The following is a 25,306-nucleotide window of genomic DNA, read 5'->3' as shown; positions in this document are numbered from 1 at the left end:
TCCAGAGTCCGGTGCCAGGCATTAGCTGTGGCTGGGGCTCCCATTTCTCTCAGCATCGGTAAGCCACCCCACCCCACCCCACCCATGTCCAGGATCATTCGGTTACCCACTTATCACCCACCCAGTTTTATCCACGCATCGAGTCCCACAGCTGCTGACAAAGCTCATTTCCTGCCTTCTACAACTCCTGCTGCAAAAGCGGCAGGATAGGATTATAGGGAATAGTCAGACGCACATGGGCTTCCTTCCTGTCACTTATTAGCTGTGACCTTGGGCAAGTCTGTCTCTTAACGGCTATGTGCCCCAGTTTCCTCATCTGTAAATACGAGATTAGTAAAAGCCACATTCTATCACTTTTGCGATGCCTGACATCAAGTAAGCAGTAGTGCGGCAGCTCGCTCTGCATCAGTGTTGCGCGGACCCGTTGAGCCACAATAGGTGAGAACTAAGATACTTCAGGAGTGTGACGCGCCAGTGGGGCCCCTCACATGACCGCGAGATGCCAAACGGTATCTCTGTCCCCGCACAGGACGTGTGTTGGGTGACCCGTCTTACCAGTCGCCCGACACGCCAGGTCTGTGATCACGCGCCCCCCACCCATAGCTGAGTCTGACGCGGCGGTGGCTCATGCGCCTTTCCGCTCCAGCCTTTTGCCACGGACCACACGTCTCATCCCTGCCGACCGGCCCCGCCCCCCCACCCCGGCGCGCCCCTCTGGCTTGCAGGCTCGGGTGTCTGAGCGGCCGCGCCCACGGGCCGTGCTCGCTGATTGGCTGTGCTGCAGCGGCGGGCGGCCCGTGGTGCACACACCCTCCCAGTGCAGCCAATGGGCGTGCGCGCGTCATTTACTGGGCGGCCCCGGAGCCGGCAGCCCCTCAATAAGCCACATTGTTGCACGAAACTCTAGTGCAGGAGTCCCGGGCCGCCACTAGCAACGCCGAGTCACCTAGCGGAGAAGATCCGTGGGCGAGAGCAGGGCGCGTGTGAGCCGGAGAGGTCCGATCGCCTTAGTGGAGTCGAGCTGCGATTCTTCCCAAGTTGAGCCTTAGTGATCTTGTGGTTGAAGTTAGAGACTTGACAGCGGGGCAACCCGACGTCTCCGGGAGTGATTCTTGGGCACCTTCTAGCCGTTGTGACTCCCCAAACCTATTTCTAGAGACCCGAGACCCTTCAGCCGGACGTGCCATCGCTGTTAGCCTTTTCTGTGGACCGCCCGGACTTAGCGCTCCCAGGCGGGCAGCTGAGCCCGGGTATAAAGCTTTCCAACCGTGCTGCCCTCCTTTCCTACACACGCTCCAGCCTTGGTTTCCCAACTCGGCGCCGTCGGTCCGCCACAGGATGATCGCCTCGCATCTGCTCGCCTACTTCTTCACCGAGCTCAACCATGACCAGGTGCAGAAGGTAAGTAAGCCGGGCAAAGGCAGCTGGCTCGCCTCTGACAAAGTTGCATGGTCCCCGGCCTATTCTCCGGGTTCCCGGCCTGAATTCTCCTTGACCCCGAGAGGGCACGCTTCTTCCCCATTCAGGGCGGAGGACGTGGAAAAAGTCTGGGCGGCCGGGAAACTCCTGGGCACGAGGAGCCACGTCCGCTAGGCACAGGCAGGCGTGTGCGCGCGTGTGAGGCGCCGGGGCTCGCGCTCCGCACGGCTCTCCCTCCCTGCCACCCTGCGCGTGCTCGCGCTTTTTTTTTTTTTCTGGAGGGGCGGGTCACCGGCAAGTAGTCTTAGACTGATGGGCCCACGTGGGAGGAGCCCCTCTTTCGCAGCCTGAGTTCCGGCGAGAACACGTGGGGAGAACTGTGGCTGGGGGAGGAGGCTCCGCTGCCGCGTGGGGCTGCCAGGGGCCTCCTGCGCAAAAGTGCCGCGTTTTGGGGAAGTGCGGTTCCTTTCGGCGTTCCAATCTGCGCTGCGGAGGTGTGCTTGGGGAGAGGCACACCCGCGAGGGAATTGGGAAAGAGACGGAGGAGCTCCGCCCGCTGCGCCCCCTCCCCGGAACTGAAGCGCCCGGAACTGAGGCTCCGCAAGGGGCGTGCAAGGCCCCCGTCTTCCATCTGCCTCCGAACTGCACAGCCTTGGGTCCCCGGGGCCGTCTCTAAGTTGGGGGCGGGGGACGGACCTAGGATGTTATTTCGGGTGCTCCTAAAAGTTACTCAGAGAGGACTAACTCCCCCCACCTCCGCCCCTCCCGTTTTCCTTGAGATTTCTGTCGTTCGGAAAACGAGCTTTTTCCTGCCCCAGTACCTGACCTGTCTGTGCCCACCTCGGGCACAGCAGGCCCTCCAGCCCGAGCTGTCCCTTCGGGCCAGTCATTTACATAAAAAGGCTTCTGGCGCCGCGAGAGCCCAGCTCTCCGTGCCTCCGGGTGTGGGGTGGGGGTGGGGCCTGGTTGGGCCGGAGAACCTATCACTCTGGGGAGAATTCAGTTTCTGAAATGTTCGGGATTTCAGGATTGGCTCCTGGCGGTGGGCCTCAGCTAGGATTTAAGAAGAGGGGATGGGCTGGGGCGAGGGTGGGCAGTGTCCAATGCTGTGAGGCACTGATGGAGCATTGCTCGGTTACAAATGGTACTTGAAGTTTCTGTGTTTTAATGGGAACACGTTTTTTGGGAAAAATGTCTTGACATTATTGTTTGGTGGGGCAACCTGCTCGTATTTACGTCCTGGAGACCCTGAGCGCAAAGGAGAGGATGGTGGGTCTTGGTGTTTTTAGAGCCCTGGCACTTGAACGCCCTCCTCACCCGCTCTCCCCCAATAAAGCAGGGAATTACTCAGGTTCAGACTAGAGTAGGGAGCAGAGGGCGGCTGTTTGAGTTGAGTTTTCTCTGCTTATTCACTAACTCATTCCTGGGATGTGGCCCTGCTCTGCACTTTAATTCAGTTTAGTTAAGAACGCGTCTGTGAGCTGGCAGGATCTTGGCAACTTCTTTGGGCTTCTCTGCCCAAGAAGAGAGTTAACACTTGGGGAAGACCGTCATCCCTTGGCAAGTCCTAAAATACAAAGCTGTAGGATCTCTACTCCAACTGAAGGTCTTCTCAGTTGGGTGAATACCAACCACCCCAGGACATTTTAATTCTTTTACAGATTTATCCTTCCCCAATCCAGAGGAAGGACGCTAGGACGTGAACTGTGGAGTTGTACCACTCTCCTGGCCTGGAAAGAAACCATCTCTTTGGTTCCAAAGTAGAAAAAGAATTAGCCCTGGTATCTGGAAATGAGTTCTACTCTCTGTTTTGTGGGGTTTTTTTTTTGTTTGTTGGTTTTGTTTTGTTTTGTTTTTTAACCATAGGACCCTGAGCACATCACTTTGCCTCTTTGGACTGTCAATTTCTTTTTGTAAAATGGGGATGACAAACAGCGGCCCAGTCCAATTTATGGAGTTGTGATAATTAAGCGCAGCAATCTGAAAACATTTTTCTTGTAGGCTTCTCTTCTCTACACTTGCAGTTGCTACCTTTCAACCTGTGAAGTGCCTGGGGGACACTTGGGTGTATTTCCTCTAAATTACCAATGGGGGCAGAGTTGAATCAGGCCTTTAACTCAACCAGGTGTCAGAACCTTAGGTGAGCACAGATGTTTGATTCCAGCTGCAAACACATAGCAAGTAGGAAGAGAATCAGAGAGAATATTTTGGAAGCTTCTTTTCAAGTTGCTGCTAGAAAGAAGAATTAGCACAGAAGGAGGACAATTGAGTTTAATTTTAGAGTCTTGATCAGGCCTTGATTTGGATGCTTCTGAAATCCCCATCATCTTACGTCTCCTGGGTTGTAGTCTGAGGCATGGAAAGCTTAGGGTCACCTACCCAGGACGAGCTGGCCCCATTGGGGTCACTTGTCTCCTGATGGACAAGCCCAATGTTTTATGCCATTCGGAGGGGAATTAGGATTATTTGTTAATTTTTGCCATTGACGGTTTGAAACTCAAGAGCAAACACATAGAGCACCTTCTGCGTACCAGGCACTGTTTTAAGCTCTTCACATGTTAGCTCATTAACATTCACAACAACCCTATGAAGTAGATACAATTGTAGTAAGTCCTTACTTAATGATAGGCTCTGGAGAAAGAAGCTGAGCAAGGGCTGCAGGAAGTAAAGGAGGGTGAAAGGCAGCTGTGGGGAGTGCTAGTCCTGGGCTGAAGGGATCGGTGGATAGGTGGACCCTTAGAGCGAAAGGCAGTGATGGGCTATTCCTCCAACAAGGCTTGAGGCTTGGCTTGAGGCTGATCCTGATGGTAAAGGGAAGGGTTGGTGAGTTTAAGTGAAATGATGTATAATGAAACCAATTTTTACCATGGTCTAATTGATATAAACAAGAATTAAGTTCCTATGGCATCTCATCAACATTATAATGAAATGACATTGATCAAAAGAATGTTACTCTATTTGAGGACCTGCTTTTTTATCAGCATCCCTGTTTCACTGGTAAGGAAGTGAGGCACAGAGTTAACTTGTTCAAGGTCACTAGCTTTTTTCGTAAGAGCTAGGAATTGAAGCTACTCAGCTGGGCTCCAGAGCACCATGCTCTTGCCCACCCTGCCTGCTGCTGGGGTCATTAGTGGACTCCATGGTGGCCCCTGTCAGCGTTCACTCTTGGATGCAGGCAGCACCTTCACTCAGCATGCCCAGAAATGCAGCTATCTCTCCTCTTGGTTAGAGTAATGGCACCAGTACCCTCTGGCTATTCTGGTTGGGAGCCCTGGGCTCATTTCACTGACATTCCTTTCTGATTGCTACATCTTTGTCAAGTGGTCTCTGGGTTACTTCAGAGGCCTCCCTAGAGTTTCTCTGTTTCCATTCTCTTTCTGGAGCCAGACTGGATCATTTCCGCGGCCTTTTAAGATTCTGCATACTAAACGCAGCCTTATCCCAACCTCATCTCTTTGTCTTCATTCCCCCAAAATTTGAATCACCATTGCTTTTGTCCTATCATTCCCCCAAACACTGGAGTTGGCAGTTATCAGTTCTGGTTCCTTCCTCAGTGCAGGGAGAATCTGGCTGTTCACATTTGTAGCCACAGTTTTTGGCCACTGGTAAGGTGCTTAGTGAGTGCAATAATGAAGGAGGGGACCTTCCTGGAGAAAGAAGCTGAGCAAGGGCTGCAGGAAGTAAAGGAGGGTGAAAGGCAGCTGTGGGGAGTGCTAGTCCTGGGCTGAAGGGATCGGTGGATAGGTGGACCCTTAGAGCGAAAGCCAGTGATGGGCTATTCCTCCATCAAGGCTTGAGGCTTGGCTTGAGGCTGATCCTGATGGTAAAGGGAAGGGTTGGTGAGAGAAGAAGGGAAAAAGGGACAACACTTTTCCTGTCCTCCAGCATCAAGGCTTTATGTCCTGCCTGTAGTAGAGAGAGGATTTTTTTTATTAATTGAGGTATAATCAATATACAAGATACAGGATTTCTGTCTCTTAGGAATGAGAATCAGGGTTAACCAATTTTTTGTTTGTTTGTTTGTTTTTAACTTTTTATTTATTTTAAGTGTGTTTTTCCAAGACCCATCAGCTCCAAGTCAAGTAGTTGTTTCAATCTAGTTGTGGAGTCCGCAGCTCACACTGGCCCATGTGGGGAGTGAAACGGAAACCCTGGTGTTATGAGTATCATCGCGCTCTAACCAACTGAGCCATCTGGCCGCACCCAAATTGTTTTAATATGCATAGACTGGTGACATATTTTCATTCCAATCCTGGAGCATAGGTGGCTCACTTGGACTCATGTATGAGCCAGGGGTGGCTTTCAACTCTGGACTTATTGGTGGGAAGGGTATCTTGGAAGCAGAAAGTTTCAACAGAGCCTCCAAGAGTCAAGATAGACAAGAGTTTTAATGTTTTTTGAGAACCTACTGTGAATACAAGGCCCTGTGGGTAATATGTGGGAAATTGAAACTAAGCCATCTTTCAGTTTTCTGGTGAGGTAAAGCTCCAGGAAAAGATACTGAAGGCTTATGTATAATCTCTCTGGGCTGTAGCAGTCAAGAGAGGGTGCATTACCATGGGGTGGGGAGTTAGGGACATCAAGGGAACCATGAATGATATATTTTAAGCACCTATTATGAGCCATTAATAATCAGATAAGGGATTAAAGTACCAGGAGTAAACTACTGATTATTAAAACCTTGATAAGCTTATTTTTGACTGAGTTAACTGACATTGACAGGAACAGTTTGTCTCATTTGTTCATCTTGTAACCTAATATTTAGTATACTAATGCTGTCTCTTCCCTGCTCAGAAGAACTGATGGTAGTAGGAATATTTTGTAGTGTTTGGTAACCATCCATTTGTATTGTCAAACTTCTGTTTCAGAGAGCGCGAGGAAGCATTTTTTTCTTTATCCCTGAATGAATTAAAATTCTCTCTGAGGCTCCACAGACAAAGCCAACTTTTTTTTTTAACATCACTTTTCAAAGTTAAACTTTTTCAGCACCATGAGGAGTTTGAGGGCAGTTAGGGGCCCTTTTCCAAGGGGAATCAAAACAACACAAACCACAACAGTTTTCTTGAAAAATCTGGCAGTCAGAATAAGGAGATCTGATGTACTAAAAGGACTCAAGAACCCCAGAAAACTGGCTTCCTTTGTTCAGCTACTTCTGCTTTAAAAGACAACTCTTGATAACGGTTCCTCATTATCATTGTTGAGGTTTGAAGTCAGCAAGTTTGGTTTGTTTTCGAACACTGTGTGTTGTCTGTCTTTGCCTTTCCAAAGCAGTGGGGGTACGAGCGGGGGGAGGGGTGCAAATCAAATCCCACAGCTCATTGGCTGCATCTTAATATCACATGCCATGGATCACAGGCCATGCTTCTTTGTACTCGAGTGGCTGTTTCTGCTAACTTCTAAAGCAGGTCTCTCCACCTCTGCTCTATTGACATTTTGGGATGGATAAGCTTACGTGAGGGACTATGCCAACCTATCTTAAAGAGCAAGAATTCCACTCTACTCAAATTTACAGGGGCCAAGCCTGTTTGTTTGTTTTTGCTATTTCTTTAGAGTAGTAGTTTTCAACTACGAGTAATTTTGCCCCCCAGTGGACTTTGGTAATGAGTGGAGACATTTTTGGTTGTCACAGGCAGGTAGATGAGGATGCGTTATTGCATCTAGTAAGTAGAGGCAAGAGATGCAGCAAAACATCCTACAATGCACAGGACAGCACCCGCACGTCCCTCCCCACCGCCCACAATAAAGGCTTTTCTGACTCCAAATATGTGTAGGGTGAGAACCTGCATTAGAAGAACATGGTCCAGTCCCCATTCAGTTTTATAGTGTATCATTCATGGCCATACGGCTAGTTCGTAGCCGCAACTAGGACCATCGCTGTCAGCTCTCAGTGTGTCATGTCATGGGACAGTCCTGGTGGGAGTGGCTTTTTACAAAAGATGAATGTAAGGTGAGGTCTGCAGACCACAGCAGTCAGCCAATGTCCATGACCCCCGGCTGAAGGGTGGGTTACCGGGGTTACTGTTTTTCTGTCCTCAACCAGAAAAATGTGAGCAATGTAAGTACTCCAGGAAGCCAGTGGGAGAGAAGTCTGCTCAGTTGTCCCCGGGAGAATCTCACCCGGCTGTTGCTGGGGTTTCCACGGAGGCCAGGCATCTGCCAGGCTGCTGAACAAGGCAGGCATGTGAGCTGGAGGAACATGAGCTCAGGAGCTGCCATAGCCAAGAGCAGAGGAGTGGGGCCAGTGACACCACTGAGGGACAGTCCCGTAGTCAGGAGGAGAGGCTGCGTGGTGAGGCGTAGAACCAGGCTACCTGGGGTTGAATCCTGGCTCACCATGGAATCAGTTGTGTGCACTTGGGCTGGTTAATTAAACCTCTCTAGGCCTCAGTTTCATCTTTTAAAATGGAGAGCGTTTGGATAACACCTTAATAGGGTTGTTGTAAGGATCACAGAGAGTGAATATATGTGAAGCTCTTAGAGCTGTGCCTGACACATGGTCAACACTATGTGTTAAATATCAGTTCCTAGAGAAAGACACACTCTTAGAAACCCTACTGTGCTATCCATCTGGGCAGGAGCAAAAGAGGCCCTGCTTCTTTTTCCCAAGGGCTTTTAGGGCATACAGGTTCTGACCATCTATGTCCTCTGTCTGATGTCAGATTAGAGCACAGGAGAGGGAGGGCAGAAAGTTTGAAAGTTCTGAAAGCCGAGGAATAAGGAAGCGTCTTCTCTGCCCCTCCAACTTCTGAAATCTTCTCTTTCCTGAGCAGAGGAGACCCATCTTTGAGCTCTTCCTCCAGCTTGCTTTCCTTTTGGTTCACTGGGGAGATAGCACTCCCACTGGGAAGTCTCTGGGACACCTTGGCCATTGGTGCACCTCAGGTTGAAGTGTCCTCCTTGGGAAGCCATGAGAGACATAGCTGCACTGAAGAATCACAGCATTAGTTCAACCCCTTTTCACCGTAGACACCTAGTCTCCTCCCCGTCAATACCTTCCCCAGAGGGCAGAAGGGCAGAGGCTGCAAGGGCTGTTACTGAGGCCACTTCTGCTGGAGTTGGCCAATGAGACGATTGCACACCCTTCCTCACATCTGCCCCAGACTCTCGCTTCCCAAGGGGGAAATCGCTTGAGGTGCCCTGTGCTGTCATAGATCCCGGTGATAATAGGTTTCGGTCCCACTGACCCCTGAAATTTCACCAAAGGGAACAAGCATTCCTACATTCTTTTAGCACATTGAATGGATGGTCTCTGGCCATTTTGGGTCTCAGCAGTTTGCCTCTCATATATAGACTCTGGGCTGTCTAGTGTGGCCCCTCCTGACACTGGGAAGCATGGGGTTCTTGACAAAGCCCAACGGGACCCTCTGTGTGGAACCCACACTCTCCTCCCTTTATCCCTGTACAGGCTTTGTCTTGTCCAAACCCAGTGGTGAGTCTTGGCTTTGTTCCCGTGGGAACAGGAGCCAGAGAATCTTATTTCCCCTGAAGTGCTGCTCTCTTTTAGGGGTGACCATGCATTTTGTACTTTCATCTGTGGATCTCTAAGCATTTCCTTGACATTCCTTCCTTGGGGGAACCTTGATTAAAATTCATCTTGGAGTAACCAAGAGAGTGAGTCAGAACTGAGAAGCTGGCTGTGGGAGCCCTTGGCACTCATCACCCACCCAGTCTTCCTGTCCCTTCTCACCCTCAGCTCAGCAGGGGCGGGAGGTGGTCCCTGTCCTTGAAAGGCCTTATTCTCAAACTCTTCTTTATGGCATCTCCATATGTCTGATAAAGGAAGGAAACCAGGTAAGTCATGGGCAGCTTTAATTAGGGTTCAGTGAGGGCATTTGAAACTGCCACTTTTCCTTTTTCCCACATGAGGGACTTTCCCCTCCTGCTTCCTGCTTCCTCCCCAAATTTCCTGTCTTAATCCCTCCCAATGAGCCTTTCAGGTATGTCCCATCAGTTCCCTTTTCCTCTCAATCCCCAAAGGTCTTAAAATTACACATATTACAGTTCACTATTTCCTAAGCGCTGGGCCCTGTATGCCCAGCTCTGCTGTAACTCAGGCCTTCCTCAAGCAGCCCTCCAGAATAGACATTATTATTACATTAATCAGGTGAAGATACCAAGGTACAGAAAGAGACAGTAGCTTGCTGAACGGTAAGCCAGAATTCAAACCCAGGCAGTCTGGCTCCAGAGCCCAGGTCCTGCACACCCCCCCATCATGGGGCCCCCCAGGACAACTGGAGATGGCCAATTGTGTTTCAGTTTCATGGGGTGATGAGTCAGTCAGGTGTCAGTTGAGAAGGGAGACCTTTGGGATCATCCAGTCCAAACCTTTCATTTTATAGGTGAGAAAAAGTGTCCCTTAGTGTTGTGTACTTGGGGACTAGCCCAAGCTTACATAGGACAAGGTCCAGAGCAGGAACCCATCCTGCTTCCTCTCAGCACCATTTGTGTAGCATGAGTTCTTGTCATGATTCCGGTGTGGGATCCCCAGGAACAGAAGCAGGATTTCCATTGTGGCCTGTACCTACGGTGACTCTATAATTTATTGTCTAAATGTGGCCACTTTTGAGAGTGTGTGGGGACACTATTAGTAATGCTGCTGCCACAGTGTAAACTGAGATTGTCCTGGGCAAATGGGGTGGTCTGGTTGCCCTGCCTACAGTGGCTGTGATGGCGGGGTGAGTGGGCCACACTGGGAGGTCTGGTGCTGGACACGGCGCAGAGGCACAGACCCAGAGGGATTTGGCCCAGCAGGTGGACAGGGGGCAGCAGACAGGAGTGGAGACTTCAGATGGCCTTGTGGGCCAAGAGGCTCAGGGGTGCTCTGACCCCTGCCATGGGGCTGTCCTGGGGAGGCAGAATCTGACCCCTAGGGGACCTGGGGCACTGTCCAGGGCAGCCAAGTAGATAGAGAGGAAATTGTGCTGCTGCCAGGATCCTGTACAGCACGGGCTCAGGCCTGAAGAACAAGGTCAGGCTCAGAGTCCCTGGGGAGTCTCCGCCAGCTCTGTCCGTGCACCCAAGTGAATCTCCCACTCCTCTTTTCAGCACTCCTGTGGCCCTTGTATGTAACCACAACAAATACGTCTCGAACACTTGCTGTATCTCAGGACTTAGATAGCTGCTGGCATCACAACTAGGAAGTTGGGAGCGTGTCGTTGGTGCCTTCAGCCCTCTGGGACCAGTGAGAGGAGAGACACAAGGTGCCAAAAGTTCATTGGCGTCATGGCTAGGGAATTTGGGAAGGCATTTGGGGGAGAGGCCATTTGTGCTGGGTCCTGAAGGGCAAGTGGGAGCTTGTTAGGCCAGAAGAGGAGAACATTCTAGGCATAGGGTCAGTACATACACGTGGTTCTAACCTTTGCAAGACAAATACTCCTCTGAATTGTAGTGATGTGTGTGATTTAAGTGATTATAAATCTATTTTATTACAGTGAAAGACACTGCCTATTCACTGCCCTTACGTTCAGCTTGTAATTGCTGACTTATTCGACTCCTACCAATGGACTGAGCTCCTAGCAGGCAAAGCCCGGGGTCTTCGTGACCTCGGTATCCTCTGTGCCTGGCCCTGGCACATTCAGTTTAGTTTTCAATCACTATGTGTGGGTAAATGAACGGTGCCACAGTCATGCACCTCTGGGACATATTATTCCTTGGCACTGCTGCCCCGCAGTCGGAACAAAGTGCTTGAGGACAGGAGGATCCTGGGATGGGCATCCCAAATGCCCATCTCCTGGACCCCTGACAGGTGCTGCTGCCTGAGGACTATCTGGCTGTAATTTGATGCAGCTCAGAGTGAGAACTGGAAGAACAGGAAACCCTGTGACTCACAACGGTGCAACAGGATCCTGGAGGAGTGGCCCTAGCCTCCTCTGTCAGCTCCACACTTACCCTGCGGCCCCAGGCTTGTCAGTACACAGTGCTTCAGAGCTGGAATCTTCCTTAGGTGGCATGGCAGGCCCCAGGCCCCAGGGAGGGTCCATCTTGTCCCATCTGAAGAAAGGGTTATGGTAGATCTGTTTCAGATGACAGGAGCCTTAAAGAATCCAGGATCTGCTGTGTCTTTTCCTTCCCAACCCATCTTTTTTTTTTTTTTTTCCTTCCAAAAATCAGGAACATCTGGCCTTGGTTTGGCAACTTTACAGGGTAAACTTGCTCTTTGCACAGCCTTGGTCTTCTCAGGAGTCTGAGAAGGCATTATCCTCAATGAGGTCTCTGACAGCAGTTACCTAGCTTTCCTCTGATGGGCACACCTGTGCCCCAGGTTAGGGCACTAAGCTGGCCACTGGATGTTGGGTGCTGCCAGGGACTTGGCCTGTGGTTTGGGGAAGCTTCTCCAAGCCTTGGTTTCCTCATCAAAGATTTGTGGTAAAACATTGGAAAAGGAAGAAAGCAAAAATATGAAATTCTTTGGAAACGAAGTTGCAAGCATGTGTAAGCACACAGTCACTGGAAGGCTGGGTGTGTGGCTGCATTTAGATGATGACTCTCCCCTCTAGATTGACCTTTTTTGAACTCTCTGATCTCGTTTGGCCCTCTGACTATGCGTAGTGGGTACACTAGGGCCTAGTCAGTGTCTTGTCTTTTTTTCTTCCTATAATTTTAAATTGAAGTATAATATGCACAGGAAAATGCACACACCAGGTAATCACTGCCCAGGTCCAGTAACAAATCATTATCAGCACCAGCACTAACCCCAACTTAGTGTAATGGCTATCCTGACCTGAACCAGCCAGCATTTATCTGTTTCTGTACTTCCTGTAAATGGGCTTATACAGTATGTCCCCTATTGTGTCTGGCTTCTTTCACCCAACTTTGTAGTGTGAGATAACAGCTATCTATGTTGTTGTATGTGGTGGTAGGTGATGCATTCTTATTGCTCTGTAGTATCCCTGCCCCTGCCCCTCCAACCCTGTTTTGACTGGTTGAATCAAAGTAGGTGAGACTAGACAAAGCCCTTCACTTCAAAAGGGTATGGTCCTTAAATTTCTTTTGAGGAGGCTGGGTTGGAGCCTTGGAGAGACACACGCACACACACTCATACACACACACAGCCAAAAAAATGTGTACACATTTTAGGAAAGGAAAAAACTGCATTAAAATTGTAATATTCAATATATACCAATAACAAAAGATGAATACAAGTCACGTTTGACTTCTGCAATTACAAGAGATGCTCAAAGTGGTTACCATTGGTGTCTAGACACGGTGATTACGGTGAACTACTGCTTGAGCAACATTGACCAAAGTGTCCACATGTATACATTTTAAAAAATTCAGTGGCATTAAGAGAACCCTATGATTTCACTGATATGTGGTATATAAACCAAAAAGAACAAGACAAACAAATGAGAAACAAAAACTCATAGACACAGACAATAATTTAGTGGTTACCAGAGGGTAAGGGGGTGGGGGGTGGGTGATGAGGGTAAAGGGGATCAAATATATGGTGATAGAAGGAGAACTGACTCTGGGTGGTGAACACACAATGGGATTTATAGACGATGTAATACAGAACTGTACACCTGAAATCTATGTAAATTTACTAACAATTGTCACCCCAATAAAATTAATTAAAAAAAAAAAAAAGAAAAAAAAATTCAGTGGCATTAAGTACATCACATTGTTGTGTAACCATCACTACTATCCATTTCCAGAATTGATTTCCTTTAAAATTATGTTCCTGTGCACTGTAGTGATTTGCACGTAACTGGTTTTCAATAAAGGCTATGAAATGGGAGAAGTTGGGGTCCCAGCAGTGGTCAAAGACTCAGGGGTTGAATTATAGGAATCTTACAGATTTATCTTACAGATGTTGACATTTAAGATTTCTTCTACACTTTCCTTTGAAACTGCCTAAGGTATTCAAGATCGGATTTATGTGTAACTTTATATAACAAATTGTCAAAGTTGGAATAGTGCTTTCTTCTAGATATCAGTAGTTTGATCAGGACCATTTTCCAGTAGGTCCAGACGGGGTGGACTCAGGAACCAGGCAGTGACCACCAGCTACCCAATTGGAATTGGCTTGCGAGATAAGATGGGCCCGTCTGGACCTGCAGTAGGATTGTCACATTTCTTGTTTTGGGCAATAGAATAAGGCACCTAGGTGATCCAGATACTAGTCTCACTGTGTGGCCTTGGTCAAGGCTGCTCCCTGGCCTCAGTTCCTCTGAGGTCCCTTTCTGGGTCTCTAGGCCTTTCCTTTTGGGGATTCCTCAGACCTGGCTGGGGCTGCATCTGTCCCACTGGGCCACTTTGAAGTGAAGCATCTACCAGGGTGACCTTCTGCTCCCTCCATCCGTAGCATTTTTGTTGCTATGACATGATTTCCCCTCCTTTTAGTGCTAACCTGGAAGAAAATGTGGGCCTTGAAGGAGATGGGCTTCCCATGTGGGGTGTTATCTTATTTCATAAAAAGTATGAGATTAATTTCCTTTTAGAACTCCTCTTGCCTCTACCCACAATTCTGTACGGGAAGTGGACATGTTGGAGTGGTGTGCTATGGTAAGAAAGAAGCTGTCCAACATTGCCCAATGAGGAAGTTCTAATCTCCTCAAGATTGTGAAGTAGATATCCTCTGGAACTACTGTCTCTTTCTCTATAATAAACAGCCTTGTCTGTGCAAGCAGGTGGCTTTCCCATACCTCAGCCAGGCTTTGCTTCAGACCCACCCCTGTTCCCCCAGCCTGGAATACCCCCTCCTTCCTCTCTTTCTCCTTGATAGAGATTTAAAGAGAAACAGTCCAGTGTAATAGGACACATACCCACCACAGAAATAGAAGGAACAATTTGGGGAAATAGTCTCTGTTTTGTTAACCCGAATGTGACTAAATAGAGTTAAGAAACGTCCTGGTTTCTCTGAGGGTAGCATCTGGCAAAGGGGAGTCTGGGAGAAAAAGGGAAAAAGGGGTGGACAGAAAGTGGGGTGATAAAGAGCATTACGTTCATCACCCATTTATGCCAATGACTGTTGTGTAGGTCTATTTATCCCAGTTTATAAGGAGGAAACTGGAATTTAGATGGAGAGTTACCTACCCAATGTTACACACTTGTACAAATGCTAGAGGCAGGATTTGAACACTGATTTTTCTGATGCCACAACATACACTTTTACCACCACCAGCTACGAAATGAGGGTTGGCTTGAATGATTCTGCTTTGATAGTTTCCAACAAGTACAGGGTTTGCCTTTCCAATTCCCAACACCCAGGATCAATACAGGATTATTTCACACATAACGTAATACATTACTAACTTTCAAAGACCCGAGGCAAAAAAGTGGTACAAATGACCTTAAGCAGTGTTGACCAGGACACAGCCCACCATTATTACATTATTGGCAGGGTGGATATCAGCCCAGGGAGGGGGGAAGATGTTTGAACACTGGGCCCTAAAGGTGTCAGCGTGGTTAGTCTGGAATGTGTCTTTGGAGTTGCTAATATTTTTTAAAAAACTCTTCATGTCATTCTGATGTGCAGCCAAGTTTAGAAACTCTTATCCCAAGTGGCAAAATGGAGACGAGACAGAAGTTATCAGAAAGTAGATTTCTCTTAGATTGAGGAAAAGCTTTCTAACTAGAGCTGACCAACAATAGAAGCTAACCAACATAGAGAAGTAGTGAGCCTGTCATGCTTGGAAGCTTTCAAACCTAGGCCTGATGACTTACTGGGGTGAGACAGACAAACTACGGAAACTTGAATGGCTGCCTGTGTTCAGTGGGATTGAACTAGTTTCCCCCAGGGCCTTTCCTTTCTAAGAGTAAGTATTTTTTAGTTGTAGTCCTGTTGCCCAGTGTACATTTGGTATCTCCTACATGACTTTCTCCCATGACCTTGGGCCTGGTGTTCCCTCCATCTGGCTGCACTGTGGGTGAAAGTTGGCAGGATTCTGCAAAGTGCATTCATGTCCTTCCCATTCTAGGAAATCCGTCTTTGTATGGAGTCTGCTTCTTGTTTCTGACTTCTGCCTCCCTTGGCTACCCTTCCCCCAGCACAGTAGTACCGGCCAAGGCTAATGGGCCCAAATGGTATGTTTAGGAAACTGTGATGTTAGATTAACTATCCCTTCTTGAGTGGCCCTAAGAAACTCAGTGTGGATATACCAGCATGTTGTGCAAGTGGGGAAGTTGGGGCCAACATGTTATAGTTGCATTTTCCACGATTGTTCCATATCCTTTCTCTTAGTCTCATGTGATGGAGAGGTAATCAAGGCCCTGGGGTCATCCAATAAACCATGGGGCAAGGGTGCCAGCCCTTACTAAGAGGGCCTACCGGGCACATGAGGGTGCTGGTCCCAAAGGCCTGGCTTTAGAGCCAGACACACGTGTTTGAATTCTAGCTCTGCCCGTCACCACATACAAAAGGACAATGGAAGTCTAGTCAGTTAAACCATAGGATCGTGTCTGGCACATTAGAAATGCTTGGTAAACGTTCAGCTGCTGTAACAATCATCATCATTTTCATTGACTACTGAAAGATGCTAGTGATCTTTTGGGTAAAGGGCTACGTAACTTGAGTAAAGGCTGATTGTTTACTTGTAGAGTCTTTGAGGGTTAAGGATGAGAAGTATCAACTGGATTTCCAACAAGCCTCGTTGCAATTTAAACATCAAAGTTAAACTAAGAATAGCCACTGTAGAATTGTGGCCACTCCATCTTTGCTCTTCTGTGTACATGACCTCATACTCCAAGACGTGATGGTACAACCTCTTAAGAAAGCGGTACAGACTCTGCTCCCCCCACAGGAACTCTCCTGCTTCCTTTGCAACACCCAGAGCCATGTATGGGGAGTGGGTCTCCTTCTGTCTTTGGGAGAGTAGTAATGTGGAAGCTCCAACGCTGTCATGTATTAAACTCATGATCATGTCCAGAGACATGTCTCCTGCCCCTGCTTCCCTCTGACTTGCCAGGCCGGACCCATGGGCCGTGCCTGCCACTGTTTGCCCTTCGTGTCTGCTTCGAGGGTGATGGGAAGAGAAGATGGACTTTTAGTGGGTGTGGCCAGCCTCAATGTTCTGCAATGCCATTAGGCCTGTACAGACCCCACTGTTGTCCAACAGAAGAGGGGCATTCATCAAGCAGAGCGGATGAGAACACAGAGGAGCCAGGCTGCCCAGTCTGATTCTGGCTTGGCCCTTTGCATTTGTGTGACTTTGGGCATATTGCCTTCCCCTCTTGGTAGAAGGTGGTTATAACACTATCTACTTCACAGGGCTGCTGAGAATTAAATGAGTTAATGGGTATAAAACCTGGAGAACCTCAGGGCGGATATGCCATCATGCGTGCTGGTATCAGTGCCACGTAAGGGTTTGCTGCTATTACTCTTGCCCATGAGGGCATCTTGGGCTGTTCCCGGATGTGGCCTGGCATTGGCCTCTGGTCCGGTGGTCCCGGACTTTGTACATTCACACCAAGATGCATCAACCATGAGGCAGCATTCCTGGACTGCCCAGCTGTCGTTGGATCTAGAACAGGCAGCCTCTGGAGTGATTAAAGTTGCCCTGGGCCCTAAGGTCACCAGACATTTGTCTCCCATTGAACCAGTAGGGAGGGGACTTGTCTGAAGCTATACCCTTTGGTGTTCTGAGGAGCCTCAAACAACATTGTTGGGGAGGGCAGGCCCCTTCAGGAGCACCCTGGCTCCCTGGTGTTGAAGGAAACCCACATCTGTGATCCAGCTTGGGGTGGGGGCTGATGCATTCCGGGAGGTTGAGGCAGGCAGTGGGCTCAAGGTAAGTGAGGTGCCAGGAGCCTGAAGTCAGAAAACAGAATGGATGGTTGGATTCTTCTGGATTTGGACTGGTGGACCTGGTCTGTGGCAGCTCTTTAGTAAATGCTGATAGCAGGGAGTTCTGGGGAAGCCTCATTTCTGAACATTGGAAACCCAGCATGACAAGCCTGGTCCCTCTGCCTGCTGCGGAGGGAGAGGGCCTTTACACTTCTCAGTTCCCACTCGATCCGTTCCCACCCCGTGCGAGGACTACGTCTGCCAATTTTATTGTTTCGGAATCACATGGCAGTGGAGAGGGGTGGGCCAGTTCACCGGACTTTCCTTCACCTTGCTTTTCGCTGCTTTCAGCATTTTACCCCAGACTTTGATCCCTTTTAAGATTTTAGAAGAATAATAAAAGATTAGTACTGATCAGGATATTTGAGATAATCTGAGGAGGGCCAATCTCATTACTCTACAGGGGCAAAAATAGACCCAGAGAGAAGGACATGCCCCAAATTCCATAGGGAGTTAGGATACAGCCTGGGAGAGAGCAGATGTAAGGGACACAAAAGGGGGGACACTGGGTTGTCCTTTTCTTAAAGGATTCAACACCTTTTGCTGTTCCTCTGAAAATCCTGCACTGCAAGTTTGGTTAAAAGAAAATCCAAGAAGATCTGACTAAAAAATGCTGGAAATTATAATGGGCTATAATATTAAGGAGGATATTTGTCGGGGAAAGCTAATAAAAATGTATACTCCTTTGTCAGAGTTGGGCAATAGCCAGGAACAGGCAGGGACTGACTTGTGCTTCCCACAGGATATCAGTGGGGATGGTCAGCAGCCAGGCTTTGCCCTTGGGAATCCTGGAGTTTTGGAGCTGGGAAGAGCAGCGTCCCTTTGGTCCCTCAGTTTGTTGAGGAGGTTGGGAGGACCACGACGCTTGAGGGCATGGCAGCCCCACCCTCCATGCCCAGCAACCTCCCCTGTCTTGGACCCTGCTGCTGTAAACAGGGATATTGTGGAGACCTGTGTGTCTTCTTGGATGGATTTCTGTCAGATCTTTTCTTAGTAGGAGAAAACTGGGAATATCCATGGCCAAGGCAGACGGAAACCGTCTGAGAAGGTCTTCTGATGCTTTTCCTTCTCCTGATATTAAATCTGGGAAAAGTTCACATACATGTATGTTGGAACAAGACCAGTGAAATAATTACAGAAAATTGCTTCCACCCCTGAGGACAGGAGAGGTTGCATTAGTATTAATGTAGAGCCTTTATTATGTGTGAGGCACTGTGCTAGGCTTCAGGGATACAAAGGTGATCAAATAGACATGTCTTTTCTTGCCCTTGGTGCATATATTCAGAGATTAATAAATATATACTTCCAAATTGTGGATGGTGTTGTGAAGGGAAAAGTCTGAGTTCTTAGAACAACGGGAGGCTTGACTGTCTTATTGGGAGGATCAGAGAAGGCCTCCATGGAGAGAGGCATGAAGGATTGGTACGAGGTCGGATGGCAGATGGTTGGTGGCAGAGAAAGAGTGGGGTAAGGAGCTGTAAGGCCTGTGTGAAAGGGCTCCGAAGCAGGAAAGGATGAGTTGGGTGAGTTGGGGATTGAACCAAAGGTAGAGCCTGCATAGGAGTGCAGAGGCATGCAATGGGATTAGGAGGTGGGGAGGGGCCAGACCATATAGATAGAGCCTTGTAAGGATTTCCGAGGGGTTCGGTTCTAATGGAAAGCCATTGAAAAGTTTTAATCAGGGGAAGAGCAGAGTCTGGCTGAGGGTGGAAAATGGATGGAAGAGGTAAAAGTAGAACTGCGGATTGTGTAAAACCAGGCAAGAGGTGGTGGCTGCTTGACCTAGGGTAAGGGGTGGTAGGGTCGGCATGATTGCCCTTGTGAGGTTATGTGGCGGAGAACAAGCCATGAGGGGCAGTAATGAACTCTGGTTCAGGGGACATTGCCTTCGGTATTAAAATTTAACCTTTCTGAAAAGAACTCCCCTCTTCCTCAATCGGCTTTTCCTCTAGTCTTTACTATTCTTTAGAAATAAAACTAAACCTATTTTTCTAATTTTAATTTTTAGTTTCTTTTAAAAGATAAAGTCCTGTCAAATCAATTCCGGTTACATGGTCTTAATGATAACCTTCCGTATGTTACGGATTTTATTCTTTCGAAGAGCAGAGTGATGTACTATGACACAGACACATACTATGTATTTCACTTACAGGTGTCTACTCTTGTGTCGCCCCCTTTTGCAGGTGGACCAGTATCTCTACCACATGCGTCTTTCTGATGAGACCCTTCTGGAGATCTCTAAGCGATTCCGCAAGGAGATGGAGAAAGGGCTTGGAGCCACCACCAACCCCACTGCTTCAGTGAAAATGCTGCCCACCTTTGTGAGGTCTACTCCAGACGGGACAGGTACTGCACTGTGGGGTGGGGTGGGGGGAAGATGGCTCTGGCTACTCCATTGCTGCTGGGAGAAGATTTGTGTGGCTTTGCTCAGGGACCCAAAGAACTGTGTATCAGTGAAGGTTCTTGGTTTGAAGCCTCAAAAACCAACCCTGGCTAATTGAAACATACAGGAAACTTAATGGAAGTCTGTGGGACGGGATAGACAGGAAGACTGGGAAAGCAGGCAGCCTTGGCAGTCAAGGTAGAAGGACATCCTTGTCAGCCCGACCAGAGCATCGCTGTCAGCCATTTGTTTCCCATCCATGTGTTGAGAAAGCCTGGGTGGCTGTTTGGGATTTTCTGGTCCCACTGAGATTGCACTCGGTGGTGGTGATAGTGACAAATGTGCCTAAGATGGTCACAGCCGTGGCCATGGCTGTCTCTGGCCCACCTAACTGGCACATTCCATAATCTTGCTGGAGAAACAGCACGGTACCGATTGTCCTAGGTTGTTCTTGAAGTCCAGGAAATAAGAGTATTCGGAGTCCGTATAAACTTGGGAGGATGTGAAGAGCCACAGTGCATATGAAGGTATTCAAGGCTCAGTAGTCATGCAATAAGAACCTGTCAAGCTGTGTTTAATCCCCTTTTGGGATACAGAATTTGTATTTCATGGTGCACTGTCTGGCAAGTGATTGAATCAACCCGGACAAAAGGGCCATGGTGGAGATCGAAGCTGGAAAGAGGTTTGGGGCTAGGTCACAGAAGGCGTTGGACGCCTGCCTAAAACAATGAGTCTTTCTTCAGTAAGCATTGGGGAATAATTGAAAGGTTTTGAGGGGTGCAAGCAGAACTGTCTTGGTATAATGGGTATCATCCACAGTATATGTAGCGTGGAGGAGGGGTGATGGTCAGCTGGTAGAGCACAGGACATTGGCCCAGTTGGGACGTGGTGGAAGAGGACTCTAAGGTGATGCCAGGATGTCGAGCTCAGCTGCCTGAGGGTGGCACCATCCTCAGAGAAGGGAATGGAGCTAAGTTATGTCAGTGCTTTCACACAGCTTGTTTCATTAATCTTCACAGTAACCCTTCATTTTAGAGATGAGGGATCTGTGGGGCCGTGAGGGTGAGGGGTGGGAGATGGCTACCCACATCTAGAGGTTTGGGAGAAATAGCCCAAGGGGCAGCTGCCAGGGCAGTGGAGGAACCAGGAAGCAGAGTCCAAGAACCTGAGGGAGGAGAAAGCACCAAGAAGCTGGTCCCTAGGGAGGCATTTGCAGAGCAGTCTGGGGATCGGGGCTGGGGAAGGTCACAAGACAGGTCTTGTTCATGTGCCGTTTACCTTCAGTATTTCCAGCTGTCCTTGAGGCTTACCTGAGAGCCAATAGGGAACTGATTGTCTAACAAGGCTTTGTACCTTTCTATGATTCCTAAAATAAGTATGTGTTTGCTGAAGCCTTGGGACCCAGGCTGGACCCAAGGGTATGACCTTGTTAAGGATTGTTCTTCGAGTGTGTATGTCTCAGCCTTCGAAGAGTTCCTTGAGGTGAGGGGCCTCCCCCAGTTCTTAGGTATCCCTTGTGAGCCCTCTAGATTGGCACTGTACCTGCCACGCCCTCGGACTGGTGGCCACGCCCACTTCTATTGTTTCTATTTGACATTCTGATAAATTTACTGGCTCCTTAAGACCAAAGACATTGTCTTTATTTCAAGCACTAGCACTAAGCCAGTACCGTAAATATTTACTAAATGTATATTATAGGTAAGGGCTTTTCTGAACTCCTAGATGCAGTAACTCATTTACTTTTCACAAAACCCTGTAAGAAGTAGGTATCAATTTTAGCTACTATTTTTTTTCAGTGAGGAATTTGAAACTCACATGGTCAAATAACTTGCCTAAAGTCACACAGCAAATGAGAGGCTGAGTCAGGATTCAAACTCATCTATGCCAAAGGTTTTGTATCAAGACTGCACCAATCCATTACATATGTGTGAGCATGACCAGAGCATACAGGACATGCTCAGCTAAGATTTTTAAAAATCAGGTTGGGGTTGGATGTCTGGCCTGTATTACAGGCTGGTGAATACATTTGCTGGGGAGAACTAGGTATGGGATCAGCTATTTTTCTTATTGTTTTCTTGAGATCGGACATATAGAGACCCTCCTCTACCTCTTGAAGTTTTTACAAGTTGCTGCACTGTGTGGTCATTGAGTTTCCTTCCCTGATCTCAGGCTGGAGTCCTGGGAGCCCATCTGTGTCCCACCTCTGCCCCGGGTTGGCACAGCAAGTGTGCTTTTGGCCTCTGTGAATGTGAGTTGCCTGGACTGACTCCTGCAGCCTTCTGGGGCTGAAGGGTCTGGGGCAGGACCTGTCTGCCTGATGCAGAAATGATATATGCCTTTTGTGGTACCCAGAGTGCCTCTTTATAAGTGCAAATTCTACAGTGTAAGTGGAGATGGTGTGTAAAAGGAATACTGTGTATTGCATGTTTTATTCACTTAAGCAGAGCAAGTGTCCCCTAAAGAACTGGAGATCAGACTTTAGGAAACCTTGCTGGGGGAGTCCATGTCCCAGCTCCTCACCCCGACTCTCTGGGACTCAGTCTTTTCTCCTTTGTAAAATGAGAGGTGGATGCAGCAGTCCCAGTCTGTTCTTCACGTGTACTAGAACAAGTGTGGTAATGTCTTTACACACAAAATTCCTTGAAATGCTGTAAAGAGGGAAAAATCCTCATGTCCGTCAGTTGGGCACTGATCAATTAATGCAGAAAACAGCCCTCTGCAACTCATCCTAAAGCATGAGTACTCAGTCTGTACTTGTGTTCTGTAAAGTCCTGTGTACACTCATATGTGTGTGTGCACAACTGTGTACAAAGTCTCAAGCACATATATTGGACTGTTGGTGCTGGTTATCTTGGGACGTGAGGTTGGCAATAACTAGTTAAGTTGAAAATGTGTGTATGTGACAACTCAGCACTCCCGCTTCCAACTATACCTTGCACTAACTCCTATATGAGCTCAAAGAGACATGTCCAAGAATGCTCACAGCAGGGTTGCTTATAATGACGGCATATTGGGAACAGTTTATGGAAGATCCATGTGGAGTACGATCCAGCACGCTACATAAATGAGCATACATAAATATGGGTATGTCTAAAAATCAATGGGTAAAAACTTGTAGGACATGAACCTCATAGTACTTGAATGTAAATTTAAAAAAATCCCTTGGAACAATGCTATCTTGTCGCTTATGGGCACACACACACATACCATAAAATTATTAGGATATGAGGTGGGAAATGTACACCAGATAAGTGATAGAGGTTGTTTCTGGAGAGAGAAATGGAACTGCAGAGGGGAACATGAGGGAATGTAATCGAAAGTGATCAACATCAAGGCTTTCAATTTGATGTTTTGTTAGTGGGTCTATGAGTTATAGAATGGCTACAAGGACCAGGGATGCTTCAATAGAGAAAGCCAATTGAAAATGAAAATTCTCCTTTATTGTTGGTTCTTCAGAAAAGGGCTGAGAGGAGAGACCAAGAATGCAGAGTGTGCAGGAACTGTTGCCTCTCCTCTAGATGTGGTCATATAGCCCATGGGCCTTGCTGCTTCCTGAAAGCAGCCCGTGGATACGTCTGCTTCCTGGCCCAGGCCACCGTCTGGCTATGTTGCTGTTACTGGTGATTCTCTCCGATAGAAGGCTAGAGGCTTTCATTCAAGTGGTGCCCACCCCGTGCTGGCCTTACTCAGAACCTTTCTGAGCTCATTCCTTTTCAGCATTATTTTTCAAACCTGGGAAGTTAAACCTCAGATCTAAACCTCGGATCTAGAGGGATCTAATCTTTAAATCAGTGACTTTCTAATTTTTCTGAACTACATCCTCACAGCAAGAATCACATACGTATAAATATTGATGTGTAACTGACACACATTTCAGGGACCAGTGTTTAGCCTTAAATGTGATGCAATCTGATCTATTACTTTCTATTCTTTAAAAAAGTCACTGGTCAGGACCCACTAAGTTTTTTTCAGCTTGCAGTTGGAAAGCCACTGCCTTCAATGCCCCTCACCCAATCTTGTCCTAGACAGGCATCTGTAGAATTGACCACTTCTTGCCAGGGAGGAAAGGTCATTTCAGGGCAGTGTGTGGTGAGGGGTAAAGATCAGAATTCTAGGTTTAAATGGGGTTTTAATTCAAGCTGTGTGCTTTACAGCAGTTTATTTATGCTCTGACCCTCCGTTGCCTCATTTGTATAAAGAGGAAGAATCAGAGAGTTGGCTAACTGAGAATTAAGGGAGAGTCAAATATGTGAGCTTTTCATGTATGTTACAAACACAGTCCTGGGTAGCCACAACCCACCACAGTAGGAGACACGATTTTATACAGAGAAGGTCACGGAGCCTCTCGAGGTCGTTTTGGAGGGAGTAGGTCTGGGGGTTCATTCCTATCACCAGAGGCCCTGCATTTTTGGAGCAAGGACCAGGTCCCAGCTCTCTTTTATACAGGTGCTGGCTATCTTATGGAAATCAAAGTCCTGGTAGAAAATGTGGGACAGATGTCAGGAAGTTTCAGACCATCCATTTATGATGGAGGCAACCATTACACTGAAGAAAAATGAAGCTCCAAGTTATAGTTTGAGTTTTCTGTGAAAAGGAAGGGCATGTCCACAGCTTCTGAGCCTCCTGAGGGATGATTCTAAAATACCTGTGCTCCATAGATGTGTGGATGACCCAGTGCGAATAAACATAATTGGCACCGATAAAAATGAAATACCGGAGGTGCAAAAAAAATGTATACACATTTTAAGAGGTGTTATCTATGTATTATTTTTCAAAGTTGAAGTGAATTACAGTAGCAACGTGTAGTATGACATTCGCTCAAAAGATGGCCTTAATCAAATGAATGCTAGCGTCACTATGCGACAGGCAGGATAGTCAAAGAAAATGGCAGAAACATGGTTGTCGTTCAAAGAGTGCAAGACCATTTTGAAGAGGTGTTTGAAATTCGAGAACATTGTGGAAGTACATTGGCAATGGAGGCATGAGTATGCAACAGAACCTCCAACATGCCTGACAATTGCATGCATTCTTGATAAATTTGAGATGCATGGTACTGTGTGTGACATGCGTAAGGGAAGATCCAGAGGCCTTGCACAGCAACAAGTCCTGCTTCTTCAGCTATGGTGTTGGAACAGTTTACACGCTCACCAGAAGTCTACCAAACAATGTTTGCCATAATCAGAAGTGTCTGGATGCTCGCTGATGGTAACCACTTTGAGTACCTCTTGTAACTGCAGAAGTTAAATGTGACTTATATTTATCTTTAGTTATCGGTACATATTGAGAATTACAATTTTAATATAGTTTTTTTCCTTTCTTAAAATGTGTATACATTTTTTTGGCACCCTCTGTATGTATATATACATATGTATAGAAATTGCCATATACCAGAAGCAATGTGTGACACAGAGAGTTGTCATATGGAAGATGATTTACAGCACACTTTGAAACACACCGTCTCTCAACCGTAGCTCACACCCGACTGACTGCACCAAACAAGTTGAAACTTGTCACACACAAATGTTCGACATGCCACTGCCCGTATTGAAGATCTTGCTTTTTTTGTTGGATGGTACTTGGCAGCAGCAGTCACCTATTTTGTGATGACAACTGAAAGGCTCTGTGTCACACATTGCTTCTGGTACTGCAATTTCCATCAAATAAAAACATTACAGTGTGTCCGCATCCACCTTATTCACTGAATCTGGCATCATGCGACT

The 25,306-nt window shown here is 47.6% G+C and overlaps 1 protein-coding gene across 2 annotated transcripts in view; it reads left to right on the top strand.

Annotated features, from left to right (window-relative positions):
* The first annotated feature begins 905 nt into the window (after window positions 1-905).
* HK2 (hexokinase 2) overlaps window positions 906-25,306 on the top strand; it is a 66,801-nt gene continuing 42,400 nt past the window's right edge. Inside the window, exons 1-2 of one of the 2 annotated variants that reach the window (XM_081069731.1) lie at window positions 906-1,401; window positions 19,387-19,549. In XM_081069731.1, coding sequence (XP_080925857.1) covers window positions 1,339-1,401; window positions 19,387-19,549 — 226 coding nt within the window. In that variant the 5' untranslated portion in view covers window positions 906-1,338. Of the gene's footprint in view, window positions 1,402-1,804; window positions 1,914-19,386; window positions 19,550-25,306 lie in introns of those variants that run through there. The other variant, XM_081069732.1, reaches the window with a different exon arrangement.

The sequence above is a fragment of the Rhinolophus hipposideros genome (genome assembly GCF_964194185.1).
Source record: "Rhinolophus hipposideros genome assembly, chromosome: 12".
NCBI lineage: Eukaryota > Metazoa > Chordata > Mammalia > Chiroptera > Rhinolophidae > Rhinolophus > Rhinolophus hipposideros.
The sequence above is the reverse complement of the archived record's forward strand: the minus strand, read 5'-3'. Positions and strand labels throughout refer to the sequence as shown.